Genomic DNA, 18,754 nt, shown 5'->3' on the forward strand with positions numbered 1-18,754 from the left:
AGCTAAAATAGCTGTACAAACTAGCTTTTAATTTTATAATGTATAAAGGATTAGCTATATTGTGAAGCTAATATAGATAACTTATCAGATAGCTTATGAGATAGCTAAAGATAGCTTATGACAGTGGACGCCAAACTGTCGATCGCGAGCTACCGGTAACTCGTGGGGTAGTTTTTGGTAGCTCACAGAAATGCTCGTGCAAAAGAATATCGTCCAGTTTGAATATAAAAACTTTTCCACTCTAAAGAACATCAATGATGAGAAAAATCCTCCAAAGCACCGCAGCAATAACCAAGAATTTGTTACAATTCTTTCAGACTTGAGACAACAGTTTGATCAACGATTTCAAGATTTTAAAAGCATATCAAATATGATACAATTCATCTACTCTCTTTTGTAGAGATCTATGCAGAAGATTTTGGAGCTTGTGATGTACAACATTTTGGTGGAGATCAGGCTTCAGTTGAAATTCAATTTGTGGATTTTCAAAATGATCTGTCTCTCAGATCACTTTCTACAACTGGAAATATTTGGCCTCAAGTCCCCAAAGAATAATATCCAACTATTATTCAAGTTGAATTGAGGTTGAAAGCTATGTTCAGCTCTACCTATTTGTGTGAAGCATCTTTTTCAAGTATGAAATTCATAAAAAATCGATGTAGGAACTGATGAACATTTGGACAACTGCATCAGAATGGCAGCTACAACATACACTCCAAACATCAAGAGAATACTTGATGTCCAAAAAGTTCCACTGCTCTCATTGGAATATACATTTCTACTTTTGTTATACTTTTTGCTTTGAGATAAGTAGATTTCAACACTATAAATGCATCTTTATAGGCAATAAAAGATATTTTCTTCAGTCTAATATTCCTTGGTAGCTCACTAGAAGTTTTATAAATGCTATTCTAGCTCACAGGCTCATAAGTTGGCGACCATTGGCTTATGAGATACCTATAGATAGCTTATGAGATAGCAATAGATAGCTTGTAGATAGATTATGTACTTGAAAAATTACTCATCTTTCTAGATATTTTATAATTCGAATAACTTTATTGAAACTTCTGAGGGAAAATATCCAGAATAATTGATTAATTATTAATACAATAATTAATTTCTTAATCTCAAATACTCAATATTTGCTACGTTTTCAAGGACACAAATGAAATTCTAGCTTTACTTTTAGCTTATGATTACATTTTTGTTCTTATGATTTTTCATTATTTCCCAATTTTCAGGTTGAAATGTATAGGGAAGGTCAGAGAATTTTGGAGCGTCAACGTTTCCAATTTCCAAGCAGCTGGCTGCATGTCGACAACATTGAGGGAGAATGGAGCGCTTTCAATGAGATTATCAAGAGAAAGGATTCCTCTATTCAGACACAGGTAAGTGTAAATATTCAATCTCTGGATTGTCGTAATTTTTGAATGTCGCTCAGTTCGTGGCAAAAGCGATACTGACGCCTCTGTCTAGTTATAGCGTAAGCTTAAAGGAGTCTGCGCAGTTCGACATCGAAAGTGTTTCAAAGAAGTTTTTGCTTGTTGCTTGTCGTCGTTGTAGGAATGAATTCGAATGTTGAGGAAAGATCGTTGTGCGTTCCTTTTAATTTTCTTAATTCATATAACTTTGGAGTTTGGAGCAGATTGTTGAAGCTCACATTAGTTTTATTATTTGCTGTTTGTCAGAAGTTTTGTAATTTTCTCTCAAAGTGGTACCGTAATCGAATCAGGTAGCTTGTTCAATGGTTGTGTTCATAACCAATCATTTTTATTAATTTGTATGTATTGAACATTCTTTCCATATTCCTATATCCCAATACACAAATTAGCATACAATATTATAGGTACTGGCAAAAAATATGGTAAGTCCTCTCTTTTGTTCATTATTGTTCATAAGTAAACTTGATTCCATTTGAATATTCAAACCCCCTAAAATTTTATACAGTCCACTTTTGGGATTATTTATAATCCAACCAGAACAATCTCATTTACTAAATTGACTATGATATTACTTCAAGTATCTATAAATAGTTGATGGAGGAAGCAGTATTTTAAACTTTCAAAGTAGTGCTACTCGCATTATACACAATTAAATCTTTAGAGAATGCTGCCCGTTATTGTATTACAGCGATTTCCTCACAATTCGGGAGAGGGACTGTTATGTCATAGCATGTTTTCCTCTCACCTTGTATATGATTAATTGTGCTTGTATATAAATAAAATTCACTATTTATATCAGAATAACGCTTGAAAAAGTAGACAGTTCATGAAATTTTGAAAGTTTTGTAATTGAGTGAAATTTTTTTTATGAAAGATACAGTTCTACATTGTTATGAAACATGCCCTTGATGATCAAAACATCTAAGTTAGAGGAATAGATTATTAATCAGTGAACCTCCAACCTCCATGAACGGAGTCCCTTGTTCTAGTATATTCATTTTAATACTTTTCAATGCTCTAACGTATTATATTTTTATTGAGATATGTTATCGTTTATGCCTTTTTTGAAGTACGATATGGCTGGGATTCGACAGGTCTATATCTCTGTATAGAAAATTAAACATGTAGAACTTATTATCATCACCATCACCAAAAATATATAATCGATGAATCATTTTAGTCATCTAATCTATTGCTGACCAGTCTAAGGGTACGAACAAACCGGTCAGATCGATATGTAGTTCCGACTTTCATATTACACAAACACATTGAAAAGCAAGGGATTGAACAGTATAGTCGAGTCTTGATTTATGTTCAGCACGATGACTTTCAAATGCTCATTAACAGCTGATTAACATAGATCAACACCGAAATCTACACCGCGAACCACTCGTTCTGTTGCACCTTTAGACTCACATGGACATAATCAGTAACAAAAATTACTCCAGGAGCCTATCTTGGAATTATTCAAGCATGTTTTTAAAGTTTAAAATTGTAAACACCATAATTCTAAAGCTTTATACGAGAGAGAACTTACAATCTGAATAACTTCATTGTTCGTTCTACCCATACATTTGTATTATATTGAGGTTCACTTTGATCTGTCAGAATTTACTATAGCACTTTCCAAATGAGTGGGCGAAAAACAGGTGAACAAATTCTATTAATTTCTCATAAACTGATGAGTGATAAAAGGTAAAGAGAGTAATGATTTGGTTTGAAGGTGCAAAGTCTGCAGCAGAAGATAGTGGCGGAGGACAAGGCTGTGGAGTCGCGCACCCACGATTTTCTTGTGGACTGGGAGCACAGCAAGCCGGTGGAGGGGCGGCTGCGCCCAGACGAGGCGTTGCAGCAGCTGCAGCTGTTCGAGAGCAAGTTCGCGCGACTCAAGGAGGAGCGTGACAATGTCGCCAAAGCCAAGGAAGCGCTCGAACTCCAGGACCCAGGTAACACCAATCGCCTCCATCACATAATCCAGGAGAACAGTAATTTGTAATGAATAATTTGATTTAGATATGACTTCCAATAGAAATTGGAATATAGGTGTGCCGAAAAGAACGCAACATTTGAATTACACGCAATATCGCATGGAATAATAACATAACACTTATTATTGATGTTATGTTAGGTTTTGTAGCACTGTTACTGCCTGTTTGACATCAGTTCTATCAATCGACATGGAGTGTTACACTTTAGCTGCGTTCAGACTTGAGCGCCACGAACACGCGCATTTCACTTTTTATCAGCTGATGCTACGCTTCATGCATATATCTGTACCTTACTGTTTATGCCTGTGAAATGCCTCTGTGGAGGGCATTTTTGTCTGATATTGTGTTCCACAATTAATAGCAGGAAATGCATTTTACATTGTGATGGAAAATATTGTAAAATTATAAGTAAATTATGATTTAATCATCAATTCAAATAGTGCGTTCTTTTTGGTACAACCTATAGATTACCCCAAAATAGAGTGGGCAATAGAGACCTCTCACCCAGCACTTCCTCTTGGGAGCCATTCAGCTCGATTGCATTTTGCCAGTGGTATGTGTGACCACATAGCTGAGCTACACTCGTAGAGGTTACCACAGATCAAAAAACTTGTTAGTGACAACAATTTCACTAACAAGAAATTTGAGGTGAAACTATTCATTTGAGGTTTTGCATTGTTGTATGAATGCTTCTGAAATTCGCACCGCGATTTTTGTAGGTCATATAGAAATCTAATGAATTGCTAGAATATTCTATTTATGTTTTGAAAATTTATAATTTCATCATGGAAATTAATACTTTCATGTTAAATATAATATATTTGAGAGAGAATCAATGATTATTATAAAAAAATAAGTTTTGTAGCATGAATTTTGATGTTGTGGAACTTCTCCATAATTGAAGAGACTTTATTAATAAAGTGGATTTTTTGGCAATATTTCAAGTCTTTTCAATTATTATCAAATATCGGTTGATCGAGTTGACTGATGACTGAAGATGGCTGTGCTATTTAAATTAATATATATAGCTAGCTGTTCTAAAGTACAATCCCATTAAAAAGCGGAGATAAAAATAACTTTACAAGTACGGTTTTCTGTCATCTCCATTTGCTTTAAAACGTGAATCTCTCTCTATTATTTTAATTTTTTCAAAGTTATTCTATCTTGAAAAACTATACTGCACTATGTTTTGAAATTCCTATGAACCAAAATTAAACTATTTGTCAAGAAATTATTTTTAGAACTTTTTATTTGTAGCATGAATCATTTTATTGCTTGACCAGCGAATTCACTTGGCCCTATATGAAGATGAACTCGTTTTTGTGTCACTTGAAAACTCTTCCCATGTTTTCAGGTGGTGTGGTAACTAGTGAAGACCGTATGGCTGTTGTCTTTGAAGAACTGCAAGACTTGCGAGGTGTGTGGTCGGAGCTCAGCCGTATTTGGAACCAAATTGATGAGCTGCGTGAAAAGCCGTGGTTGTCCATCCAGCCGAGAAAGCTGAGACAGCAACTCAACACGCTCACCTCTCAGCTTAAGGAGCTGCCTGCCAGGCTCCGTCAGTACTCGTCTTATGACTACGTCAAACGGCTGCTTCAAGGATACACTAAGGTAAGTAAACTATAATAACTGTTGAAATATTTGGTCACCTCGATATTAGAATTTCTTCATGTACATTGGTTGCAACCTTCTAATAATTGAGGTTGGCGATCTTCATGGCAATCTGAACTTTGAAAATGAAAGTTCTTGAAGCTTTAGAAATATTGTTAAGAGGCAATAGTACTTTTACTGGCTTACTAATATTGGAACAATTAAAAATGTCTATTGCCTGTCGGTATCACGCTACTTGAATCACTAGCTGTGAAATGTATTTTATTCTGTTAAATGATGTTTTCTCCTCTCGTTGATAACTAGATTGCTTTTATTGACTTATTCACTGTATGGGAATGTTTTATATATTATTTTTCAAACAATAATGATAATGGTAACATAAAACGATATTGTTGATATCGTTTTTATTTCACCTTAATATGGAGAAATTCCACATTATCTCTGTTCATAGTGTAAATAATGATAAACTTATATCTCTGATTAATTTTAATTCAGTATAGCAATAGTTCAATCAATGAGTTCCCTGTCCATCTATTGTATCAGCTATTAACTGTATGGAAATATTATGTATAAACCGTTTTGCTTGAACATGTATCATTTATAGGATTTCCCTTCAACGATTAATTAATCGTATTCAGTACTCAATAACAGACAATTCAGGTAAAAGGTAGCGTCTAGTTCTTTTGGTATAATTTATGTAAATTTTTGTTATTATCTTCTAATTGCTGAATTGCATTACAGGTGAACATGATGATAGTAGAGTTGAAGTCAGATGCGTTGAAGGAGCGTCACTGGAAACAGTTGATGCGTCGGCTGAGAGTGAACTGGGTGCTGTCAGACCTCTCCCTCGGACAAGTCTGGGATGTCGATCTACTGGCCAACGAGCCCGTTGTCAAAGAGATCATTCTAACTGCTCAAGGAGAGATGGCCCTTGAAGAATTCTTGCGTCAGGTAAATCTTTCTCAATAATTATGTTAATTATATTCTATCGGTTGTGTTTATGATGGAATATTCAAATAATTGACCGAAGCGAAGCTGAGGTCTTAGTTTCGACTCGATCGGCTTTTGTTTGTTTGTACCGCAGTTACAGTCGCAGTTATTGTCCGATTTGGATAAAATTTGGTATACATGTTCTTCGAAACAAGGCGCAGAAACGTATGTGTAACGATTTTTGATAAGACCTCCGGTTTTAATATAAATTGAAAATAAATTGTGCCGCTCTAAAATGTGCTGTATTGAATGAATGGTATCGTTGGAATGCTATCGATAGAGGACAAGAGTTGTCAGCGGTAAACCTTGAAACGTCTGAGCCGCTCCAAATCATACTGTATTTTTTAACTAAAGAAAACTTCTCACTTGATTGCACTATTTCTTCCCTTTTCAACACGATATTTCCCTGTTTCATAGATGAATAGTTTCTAGACCTACCGAACCGGCCGGAAACATAACGCTTAGTTAGTTAGCTCTTGTTTTTGTTTTAGTATGAGATCGGAAACCGACTTGTGAGCATAAACATTCTGCATAGGCATAACAAGCCGCCATAACATTGAATCCACTTTTCATGAAAAACATTATTAGCAACCTCCTGTCATTGTCACCAACAAATCCATCATTTTCCGTCTCACTATCGTCTGTGAGACGATTCATCGTCTAAATTGCCTACTGCATATTCCATTATTCTATCAGTTGACCGATTTCTTATAATTGATTGTAAGAAAAGTTGTAATATTGTAAATATGGGGACAATATATAAGTCCGGTGTCCCTGGAAACAATGTCTTTCAATGGAGGAAACTATAGATTACATGGATAAATCTTCACAATATACTGTACTTTCTTAATGGCCCTTCTCATTAGTTTGAAAGTTGTAGGCTATTCATGAGCGAGGTCTACTGTTCGCAGAACTACTAGTTTGTTATTCTCATGTATGCGTTGTATTATTAATATTTGACATTTTATTATCACATTCTATTTTCATTTGCTATTTTATTATTAATATTATATTCTTTGTTATTTCTGTATGATCCTCTTTAGCAATATTTGTGATTATAAACCAATAGATTTGATAGTTCTTATTGTAGCCTATCCACACTTCATTTTGATTTATATTCTTTTGGAGTTTGAATGAATTTCAAACAAATTCTATTGATGTGGTCGTTTTAATTAGATGCACTAATAGTTTTTCATTTTTATATTATCCCAATGAGAATTATAAGACCTAGCAATACATTTTGTAATATTGAAAAATCAGTATTATAATTTTTGATGCTGAAACTGCTGGATTGTTGTAGGTTCGAGAATCTTGGCAGAGCTACGAATTGGATTTGATCAATTACCAGAACAAGTGCCGACTGATCAGAGGATGGGACGACCTGTTCAACAAAGTGAAAGAGCACATCAACTCGGTGGCCGCCATGAAACTGTCTCCTTACTACAAGGTCAATAAAACATTCATTCATTTCAATTTTTCTTTAATCACACGTATCTGTAGCCTGAATGAAACTACATATCTGTATTTTGTGTCTTTACATTTAAATTCCAACATTCCATGTCCAACATCATATTCGATTGAATAACTATTTACTTGATTGTATACAAGTATCATAATATTCTATTACATTAATCTAATAAAGTATTTTCGTAGGGCTACTTCAATGTTATTTCGACACTTGAAAATGGCATAAGTGCTCGGAACTAGTTGTGTTTATATAAAAATATTAACAGGGTACTAGTAATTTTTCTACAATAATTATTATATTAATATTATACTATTATACATAAATCTTAGGCCTAACATTCCATAAATAATAAAAAAGTTTATGTGAGTATCATCAGTAATAAAAAAATATTCGAATATTTTAATTCATCAACTCCTGAACTATATTCTCAATTTTTATGAACCTTTAACGATTAACAGTAGTTCACAATTTGGCGATTCCACAGTCAAACGTATGTGGTGAAGACAGAAAAACTTACATTTGAAGCTTTCTTCATTTTATGATCCTGGTCTACTTTACTTCATCGATTCGTTGTGCTCTCCAATGTTTAGTTTGTCATAGTTGAATTTACTTGAATTGAATGACAATTATTTATAATTAAGTTTTTATAACTTATTCAAAATTATTGTACCTTTTTCATCAATAAATGATTTATTATTTTTCATAATCATTGCTCGCCTATATTTTTCTTCATTTTAAATTATCAATAATTATTGTACATTTCTAACAATTGAATGTTGACATTGTCCTACACAGGTATTTGAAGAAGAAGCTCTGACATGGGAGGAAAAGCTGAACCGGATAAATGCCCTATTCGATGTGTGGATTGACGTGCAGAGGCGCTGGGTCTATCTCGAAGGAATATTTTCAGGCAGCGTTGATATCAAGACTCTGTTGCCTGTTGAAACTTCACGTTTCCAAAACATCAGGTAAAATATCTTCTGATTTTCAATTGTTTTCAGTAATGCAACATGTTAAACTTGAACAATGAATAACAATATCTATTATCATTATTGAAGATACATCCATAAAATTGACAAATCTGAGTTTTGGAAACTTGTAATCCAGTACCGTGGTTATTTCATTTCAGTTTTAATATTGTTGTTTTTAAACCATGGTCAATTTCATGGGTAGTTTCAATACCCCATGATAGTTCTCAAGTGAAGGTTTCAATATTATCGATGGTGTGAAGAACAAACGTTTTATGTTTTATAATCTAGCTTGTATACGAGTAGAATGAATAAATGCTACTATTTTTCGTGTTACTATTACTGTTTTGTATTAAATTAATGATTATCGAAGGCAGATAGCCTCTCTTGACTCAACTCTGCAATAGCCTTACTCCGCGACTCGGATGTAGTATTCATAGATTCTTTCGGGAAATTATTTATTTATTAACAGTCACAAATCATAACATAATATTAATATACAATGATATTGGGAGAAGACAACAGGTTGAACCCAAAACTTTCTTTCCCAAATTTTGATAGATGAAAAGTTTCTAAAAATATAAGTTTATGATTCCACTTCTCTATAATTTAGTCCATTTTCTCAAGAGCCGGTTGCACAACAGCCGGTTAAATTGTAAACGTGATTAATTCCACGAGAACCAATTAGAGAAGCCGTCTTTTCAAAAACGCCTTCTCTGATTGGTTCTCGTGAAATTAATCACGGTTAAATTTAACCGGCTGTTATGCAACCGGGCCTAAGAATTTTAAATTATTCGTATTGTCTCGCATAATTTTTCTTAAGCAATGTTTTTAAAAGTACTTTTGTGTCCATTTTACTTTGTGCATTTCATAAATAATTTCCTTTTAACAACAAGAACTAGTCATCTCTCATTATGATATGCTTTTTGCAGCTCCGACTTCCTTGGTTTGATGAAGAAAGTCTCCAAATCTCCGATGGTAATGGATGTTCTCAACATTCAAGGAGTTCAAAGATCCTTGGAGAGACTTGCTGATCTTCTGGGGAAAATTCAGAAAGCTCTCGGAGAGTATTTGGAAAGAGAGAGGACCTCATTCCCGAGGTATGCTTGTTTTGCATATTTGTACCGTAACAAACTAGTAGTAATAATATTGATAATAATTTTTTATTATAGCTTGCAATAATCACTATTTGAAAGTTTTATAATGAATAATTTGCCTTCAGAATAAATTGTTGCTCCATATTTTCAGAAGATAGAGGTGAGATGCTCTATGAAAATAATTTGATTTTTATTGAGAAATTGAGATATAATGTGATAATCAGCAAAATAAAATATTTTGACTTGAATAATCTGTTTATAAATTCTATATAATCTATTTATAATAAATAGTAATCCACACTTAACTTATAAGCAAACCACTCCAAACTGCTATTTAATGTACGCCCATTTACTAAAATTTTATACATGAAGGTTCAAAATTGTCTGATAATCAATTATATGTTTGTATCCTTGTAGATTCTACTTTGTGGGTGATGAAGATCTCCTAGAAATAATCGGTAACAGCAAAAACGTTGCTCGTCTGCAGAAGCACTTCAAGAAAATGTTTGCTGGTGTGGCTGCCATTCTACTCAATGAAGACAACACCGTGATAACTGGAATCGCGTCAAGAGAAGGAGAAGAAGTAAGTAAGGTTTCCAAGCAAGTATTTGCCTTAATAAACATTTTCAATATTGAACTATTTTAAATTTTGATCATCTGTATCAATTTTTTTCCTATTGATACACAATCATAATTGAGGTTTCTGGACATTAACCTTCTTCACTAGAATAATTTTCCAGTTTGACGGAATTTTATAGTGTGAACTAAAACCATAGTCCTGTATTGCTTCTACAATTCAGTTTAAAATTTAGCACACTACTTGTAAATTTACAGTTTGGATATTGCGACGTGGAAAAGTATAGCCTATACTGAACTAGGGAAGCAGTTGTTTTCTCAGGTAAATTGTAACATAGGATCCTCAAACCTTAATTTTGTTTGTACATTCTCGTTAATATCGAAATCGTTTCATAATAATACAGTGTAATACATTTTATGTACTCGTATATTATGTGTATTTTTTAGATCGTTTCACATTACTCACATTTTATGAAACGGATATTGTTTTTAGGTGAAATTCTGTACACCAGTGTCAACCACTGATCATCCGAAAATCAACGAATGGCTGACACTCGTTGAACGAGAGATGCGCGTGACTTTGGCCTCGTATCTGGCTCAAGCCGTGCAAGACATCAAGCAGTTCAAGGAAGGCTCCATAGATCCATCCGCCTACATGGCCTGGTGTGACAAGTATCAGGTACGAAAACACTGTTAGAAGTCTAGCTTTTTATTGACACGATTTGGAAATATATATTATACCTGTAGTATTCTATGATAAACATCCGGTAAAAATTCAGGTAGAGTTCTTCAATATTAAGTATTTGATTTTCTGGATTAAAATATTGATCGAATTTGAGCAGCGTTTTGATTTTGTTGTCCATGCTTGTCATTATGAAGGCCAGCCTAGCCAGTAAATTTCAGAGGATTTTAATAAAATTATTCATTAAAGCTATGAAATAATCAACAGATAATTCCAAGTTAGTGAGGACTAGTTTGAAGAAAACTTGTTGAACTCAATAGTACAGGGACTCTGGTTTTTTTATACTGGACCCTTAGATATTCTATTAAAATTTTTATTTTTTTCTGTTAAGAACATTTAAATATGATTAGTCAGTTGAATTTGAATTCTAAACGCAATCATTCCATTTCAGTTTATTTCAATCAGTTGTTTACTCGGGTAGTACAAAAAATATTGATAAATATTATCAATTTCTTATCCTTGAATATTTCGTGTCTTAGGCGAGCATTTTTTCAATTTTGGTGTTGTGATTGCAGGCGCAAATAGTAGTGCTTGCAGCGCAGATCTTGTGGAGCGAAGACGTGGAGGCGGCTCTGCACCAGATGGGCTCGACTGCCGATGGAGAAAGCAAGATGGCGCCACTGGAGCGTGTGCTGTCGCAGGTCGAGAACACACTCACCGTGCTAGCCGACTCCGTGTTGCAGGAGCAGCCACCGCTCAGAAGAAAGAAGCTCGAACACTTGGTACGGTTATTCAACTTCTTATCTCATTTAAGGCTGAAAAAAAGCAAAATGCTAAAAAAAACTATTTACTGGTGATATTCATTAAAGTTTTCCGATTATGTACTATCAAGATATTAAAAAGATATTGAAATATTAGAAGCTCGAACACTTGGTACGGTTATTCAACTTCTTATCTCATTTAAGGCTGAAAAAAAGCAAAATGCTAAAAGAAACTATTTACTGGTGATATTCATTAAAGTTTTCCGATTATGTACTATCAAGATATTAAATCAAAAATGTTTTCTCAGGAAATCATTTTTTCGGATCATTACTTTTTGAGATATGAGCGCCTGAACTTTAAATTTTTGGGACAGATCATTTCAAATTCGGTAAGAAAATTGAGTTTCTTATATTTTCTGTCAATGTTCTGTACTATACCGAGATTCCACTGTATAATTTCAACCTTTTTCTCTATTTTTAGTTGCAACATAATTTATGGTTGATATCAAAATTGCTCAAATTCATGACATTTTGAGGTTGAATTCTTCAAATAAATTGATTGAATAAAATAAAAATTTTCTGAAAATATCAATTTTTGAGAAAGTTATTCAATTTGCCAAAAGTAACTCAACTAAAAGTTATTTTTGGTCATTTTTAGTCAATTGAATAAATTTCTCAAAAATTGATATTTCTGGGAAAGTTTTGTTTTATTCAATCAACAATACCATGACGAATTTAACCTTAGAATTTCGAGAATTTATCTATCACCGAATTTGAATTGATCTTTCCCAAAAATTCAAATTTTATGCGCTCATATCTGAAAAAGTAATGATCAGAAAAACAATTTAGTGAAAAAAACTTTTTCATTTTGATAGCTTGAAAGTATTGTATAGTGTATATACAAATCTAAAAACCTTGAAAAATATCACCAGTAGAAAGCTTTTTTATCCATCAGTATAAGAAATTATTCTCTATTAAAAATATTACATCAATTAAATAATCAACTCATCAATTTATTTAAATCCAATAATAAATTTATTTGATTTTCTGTAGAAATTTTCAGTATCACAAAAACTATCCAGATTCAAAAAACTTACTGTTTTGTAGTAGCAATATAATTGGAGTTTTGGATGCCTCTCTCTGAGTTCAATATTTCTATTTTGATGATTCTGTACAAATGTCATTCAATCTTCATAACTTCCTGACTTATTATTTTCCTAAGGCGATGAAGACTTACTTTGAAATCAGTCACAACTGATCTTTTTTTTTAATAAACTTTTATTGATTTTCCGCTATCAATCGAACCTTTCTTATGAAAACAAAAAATTTACAATATTTCAGTCAAAAAGAGTATTGAGAACCGTAGATAAGGTTCGATACCAGGAAAGATCTCTCGTCTCAAGAAATCTCTTACAATTTTGGTCTCAATGAATCTTCAAAAATCCTTGAGCTGTTCTCACAGTCAAAGCTTAAACCTTAGACCAGTTCTATACTGTTCTAAGGCTTAAACACGATTTAATCAGCTGATGGCTTAAACTTAAAATGAAACACATTATAACAAACTAGACTTGATAGACCGGATTCAATCCAGTTTAAAATGAAATTTATTTAAAACTGTCACTGTGCAAACGGCCCTTGAAGCTTCATTACTTGAAAAATGATTGAATTGATTATAACCCAATGTATTCTAAAATAATTATTAATGTAAACTAAGTCTGTAAACTTTCTATTCACTAGTAGTTCCGTGAACAGTAGACCTCTCGCAGTATTTTCATCCACAAGTACAAGATGTCAACTGTTTTAAATGTTAACAAACTCAGTTCACGTTTGAATTTGTATTCCATATGATATAATTCATCCAGTTCCGTGATGATCTTTCTATCTGATGAAAATTAATTTTTTAAAATTAAAAATATTATAATTTCTCCAGCATTATTAAGATCATTTGTTTATTTTTATTCACCAATTAAATTAGTCTTTTCGAATGTGAGAATATTGATACTGATGGGCACGCATAATAATACCATGACTGCAAAACAAAATATTGAAACCAAAGACCATAAAGCTGCGATTAGACCAAATTTATTGAAAAAATGTTAATAACTCAATCCTTTTAGATTATATTAGATTGAACATAACTTATCATACACATGATGAACATATGTGTTTGTCAACTTCCGTTCAATCTAATAGAATCTATAAGGATTAAGTTATAACCGTTTTGTTAATAACTTTGGTGTAAACCCAGCTTAAATATGCATACCTATGCATAATGTCTTTGATTGAAACTATAGACCTTATACAAAAAAATCTGGTGTGGCGCACTCACACAACTTTCCTTGCCGTTATGAAAATTGATCACCTGACGCTAGTGTTCCCGCGCTTCTCAAGTCTACTATTCAAAGATTTGAGCCAGCTGGTGACAGGGCAATAACGCTGGAGACACACATGAGGTCTGCTATCTCTTCATAGTGAATGATTTAATAGAATCAACAATAATTTGCCATTGAATAATCACATTTTCTCGAATTTAAAGCTTATTTTCAATTTTGTAACAAAACCCAAGAGTGTTAGTCTTCCTGGAGAAGGTCATGATGAATGTCTTTCCCACATTGATAGGCATAAAATTCCTCCTAGACCAATCCAAAGCCCGGTCAATGTTGTCTTGCAAGGATAAGGAGTCCTCTCTTGACTTGATTTTCTTGAAGATTTTAAGGTCGTCAGCATACATCAGAACCTCACAGTCCAGAACTCCTACAATGTCATTCATAAAAATACTGAAGAGCAGTGGACCAAGATTGGAGCCGTGAGGAACCCCAGACGATGTTGTGAAGCTTCTGGAAGTGGCTCCTCTGAATCGTACACAAAATGTTCTATATTCAAGATATGACGTGATCCAGCAAATAAGATCCTGATTGAACCTGATATCAGAAAGCTTTCTGATCAGTACAGAATGGGGCATCTTGTCGAAGGCCTTCTCCAGATCCAGACCACATCTACTTGCTCTTGATTCTCCACACATGGTCCAACATATGATAAGAAATTTGCCAAACTGGTGGTGGTGGATTTTTGTGGCATGAATCCATGTTGTCAATGTCAGTGATTGATCAGTGTCAGTGTGAGTCAGTGATGGTAGTCTTTACATTGCTGAAAATATGCCTGTAGACAACTCTCTCAATTATTTTTGAAAAAGGGTTCAGAATAGAGATTGGTCTGAAATCTTTGATACTGTTGGATCTGGTCTTTTTAGGGATAGGTACAACAACAGAGTGTTCCCAGACACTTTATATATTATTATAAATCTTAGAAATATTCCCATTAGGAGACTGCTTTCGATAACCGATGTCAGTACTGGAGAGATTAGATAACTCAAACCTTTTATAATAAATATTGGAATTCCATCAGAGCCTGGAGAAGAGTTTTTAGGGCATAAATTTCCTTAAGAACCTTCTCCTCATCCACATCAGGTAATCCAAAAGATGAACTGGGATTATCATTGACTGGAGTGCAATAAGCAGATGTTGAGATCTTTTTCTGATTTAAGGAGGAAAATTAATTGCCAAAGTGCTCACAAATTTTGTGTGGTTCAGTCACTGTCACCTCATCAACTGATTTAGTGGATGGACAATTATTAGCCTCTGTCCTGTTGTCCCTTACATATTTCCAAAAGCATCTTGGATGGTTTTGCAGATATGTCTCTGTCTTTTGAGTCATAATGGATTTGTCTTGAAGTAATTGACCTTTCACCTGAGAGCGGGAGTAGAATACTTTGAGTAATATCTGTCAAGCAAACTCTTTTTGTATATCTTGTGTGCTTTTTTCTTGGCTTTTATCATCCTGATCAACTTGCCTGAGAACCAACTGTGACCGTTTAGGTGTCCTTTTTGGAATGCAGTTATTCATGGCTTTCTTTAAGACATCAGTTAGTGTTGCTGCAGCTCCGTTGGGATAATTAAAGTCCAAAATGTTGTGCCAATCAGTATCTCTCACCTCCTCATATAGTTTGTAATAATCTCCTTCCCTGAAGCAGTATATTGCTTTTGAAGTAGTTGGTGTGTTCGCAGCAATGTTCTGAACATTTACAGCAAAAGGTGGATGATAAACATCCGGGGTAACAAATGGTGAGACTGAATGAGATACAGCAATGTTCTTCAGGTTACTGACCACCAAGTCAAGTACACGGTCATCATTTGAGCCCCTATTGAATTGATCCAAGCCGTTCTCTTCCAGAAACTGTAATACTACTTTGGCTCTCCGTAGTGCTTGGTAATGAGCATTGGGAACAAGAGAGTAATCCATCCAATGAACAGCATCAGCATTGAAGTCACCCAATATAATCAGGTCCAGTGAGTCATTAACCAATTTTTCACTCAGTTTTTCAAAATATCTGCTCAAGGATGACAAATCAGAAGTGGGAGAGACATATTGACAAGCAATCAGAAGATGATGCCCAGGAAGTTTGATTTCAATCCAGACGACTTCAGGTAAGAGTTCAAGGTCCAATCGCCTCGTTGCAGGTAGGGATCTTCTAACAGCAAGCAGTGAGCCTCCACCTCTAGTCTGTCCTGTAGTATCATATTGCCTATCAGCTCTGAACACATTGTAATCGAGTGGAAAGAAGCTTGAGCTATTCTGTTGATCGCCTAACCAGGATTATCGAAATCATTACTAACAACTGAAGTAAGAAATTCCAATGACTTTGTTCTTAGACCTCTGACATTTTGATAATTTTCCTTCGAGCGTCCCATTGAATTCACACTAGCATTTCCGCCAACAGGCTTACAGTTGGAATGAGACAGTTTCCCATAGAATGGAGAGATTATAGCCAGGCTTACAAACTTCAAGGAATACATTTTCAGAGACAAGTACATGAAAAGAGCTGTAAGAGTCTGGAAATCGTGATTGGAGTTTAGTACATGAAACAAAACCTTTTGATATAGTGCTCCTGGCAAGATTTTCAAAATCATTTTCTGATGTATCAGGGGAAAAACAACTAGCGAACAATGCCTTATTTCTCATTCTAGTGATTGTATTTGTATCCTTTCTTGATCCAATTTGAACCGGCCTCTTGCTCTTTTTTCGGCAGAGTGGAGTTTGTTAAGATACTTTGAAGCGTCAGTGTTTTGCTTACTAACATTGCTCTGCGGATCTCTTTTCCCTTGTCTTGGTTTTTTAGCCACAACAGACCAAGGTTCAGATAGCATGGAAGCATCATTATTAGTTCTGCTTGTCCTGCTGAGCTAACTCGTCTATGACGATAGAAGAGGGAGCAGGCACATCATTATTCACCAGCGATGATTTGGATCTTTCTATGGACTTACTAATTTCTGAACTGGGAGACACGTTGTATATTTTCGAAATCACATTAACATCGTTGTTTAAAGCATCTCTTAATCTCAAGTTTTCCTCAGTCAATGAAGAAATTTCCAACCTCAATGCTGCTACCTCTGATGAAAGGTTACAAATGAGAGAAGCATTTGTCTCCTCTAAGCTACGGAACCTTTGAGCAAAAGAAGTTTCCAAATTCCTAAGCATACTTACAATTTCAATCTGTTTTAAATTGTCCATTGGGACATCGTCATTTGAATTTGAGTCGGAGTTGAGATTCCGACAGGTCAATAATTGACCAGCAACTAGCGGCCGTATAGGTGTATTGTCATTTACTATCAACGACTCTTTATTCATGCATGCATGACAATCAAAGCCTGAGTCCGAAAAAGTTTAATTCTTCTTCACTTATTTCCAAACAAACTACATGTTGTCTTGTTGTACAAGTCTCACATTGGGATCTTTTGTCGGCCATATATTACTTTATTACACTTACTACATTTTTCTTTACTTGGCGCCATATAAATATTTTATTATTATTATTATTATCATCAAAATCCTCTCTCTTGTTCGTATCCTATAAACAAAGATAATCTGTTTCCATTCTTTTGCGATGAAGGAACTTCGTCAAAGATTTAAAAGGTCACAGAATACACAAAGAGTGTAAACTAAAGTCGAACACAAATTAAAACAACAATGACTCAATGACTAGAAATGATCAGGTAAATAAGACGCGACGGTTTACTAGCGGCTAGAATTTTATCGGGAAGATGATGGGAAGAACAGTTGCCGAGAGAGCTAGCAAGGCGAGGAAGTTGGAGGCCCCTGATATTCCGAAGTTGTAGGAAGTTGTATTCCTGATATACCCCTGATCGGAGGAGAGCCGATTTTCATATACATAGAAATTCGGATTTGTTTCATGAAGAGTAAAACTCAATAAAACTGATTCTATTATTTTAAATCTCCGAATGAAAATACACTTGGCCTACATAAATTCCTCATGTTGCTCTGAAGGTTCTGAAGTTTGAGAACAAAAATGTTTAATGTTGTAGAATTTTAATGCTTGATGTTTTCTTAAAAACGTTGAAAGTAAATTTAATTGCAATAGGGAAAAGGCTATTTCAACATTTTAAATGATCGATTTAAGTGCGTGACTAATTTGTTTAAATCTTGATTTATGAGCATAAGATATCTCCTTCCCTGTCGGCGCTTATGATTTCAAATGTATTTTTTACAGATCAACGAGTTTGTGCACAAGAGAACTGTGACCAGACGTTTGATAGCGAACCGCATAAGCAGTCCAAAGGCATTCGAGTGGCTGTGCGAGATGCGCTTCTACTTTGATCCCAGACAGAGCGAAGTTTTGCAGCAGCTGACAATCCACATGGCCAATGCCAAATTCCTCTACGGATTCGAATACTTGGGAGTTCAGGACAGGCTGGTGCAAACTCCGTTGACGGACAGATGCTATCTGACTATGACTCAAGCTCTGGAAGCACGTCTTGGTGGATCGCCATTTGGTCAGTTTATTTCTTGTTTCTTGGATTTTGAAACCTAGACCAAAACTTCCAGATACAAATAGAATTTAGATAAAAACTTATCTTATAAAATCACTTCGCTTATATTAACTTGAAAATGAAATGAAACTAGTTAAAATATTTTAAAGTTTTTAATAAAAGTGTACTATTTAAAGTAGTTTTACATTGTTTTTATTTGAAACCTAGCTTATTTATAATCCACCTGATTGTATTGTGGAATATGTCAGTGTTGTCAGTATAATAGCGACGCTGACGATCATGTCTATCAAATTTCCTTAACTAATTTCACTCAAACTCGCTTTTTT

The 18,754-nt window shown here is 34.4% G+C and overlaps 1 protein-coding gene across 1 annotated transcript in view; it reads left to right on the forward strand.

The window, feature by feature from the left end:
- LOC111047281 (dynein heavy chain, cytoplasmic) overlaps window positions 1-18,754 on the forward strand; it is a 163,206-nt gene that overhangs the window by 43,911 nt on the left and 100,541 nt on the right. Inside the window, exons 22-32 of the mRNA XM_039423746.1 lie at window positions 1,242-1,388; window positions 3,166-3,388; window positions 4,785-5,041; window positions 5,783-5,992; window positions 7,332-7,478; window positions 8,295-8,467; window positions 9,400-9,567; window positions 9,982-10,147; window positions 10,634-10,819; window positions 11,398-11,604; window positions 18,149-18,431. Of these exons, the coding sequence (XP_039279680.1) occupies window positions 1,242-1,388; window positions 3,166-3,388; window positions 4,785-5,041; window positions 5,783-5,992; window positions 7,332-7,478; window positions 8,295-8,467; window positions 9,400-9,567; window positions 9,982-10,147; window positions 10,634-10,819; window positions 11,398-11,604; window positions 18,149-18,431 (2,167 nt within the window). The remainder of the gene's footprint in view (window positions 1-1,241; window positions 1,389-3,165; window positions 3,389-4,784; window positions 5,042-5,782; window positions 5,993-7,331; window positions 7,479-8,294; window positions 8,468-9,399; window positions 9,568-9,981; window positions 10,148-10,633; window positions 10,820-11,397; window positions 11,605-18,148; window positions 18,432-18,754) is intronic.

Source organism: Nilaparvata lugens, chromosome 1 (assembly GCF_014356525.2).
Source record: "Nilaparvata lugens isolate BPH chromosome 1, ASM1435652v1, whole genome shotgun sequence".
NCBI lineage: Eukaryota > Metazoa > Arthropoda > Insecta > Hemiptera > Delphacidae > Nilaparvata > Nilaparvata lugens.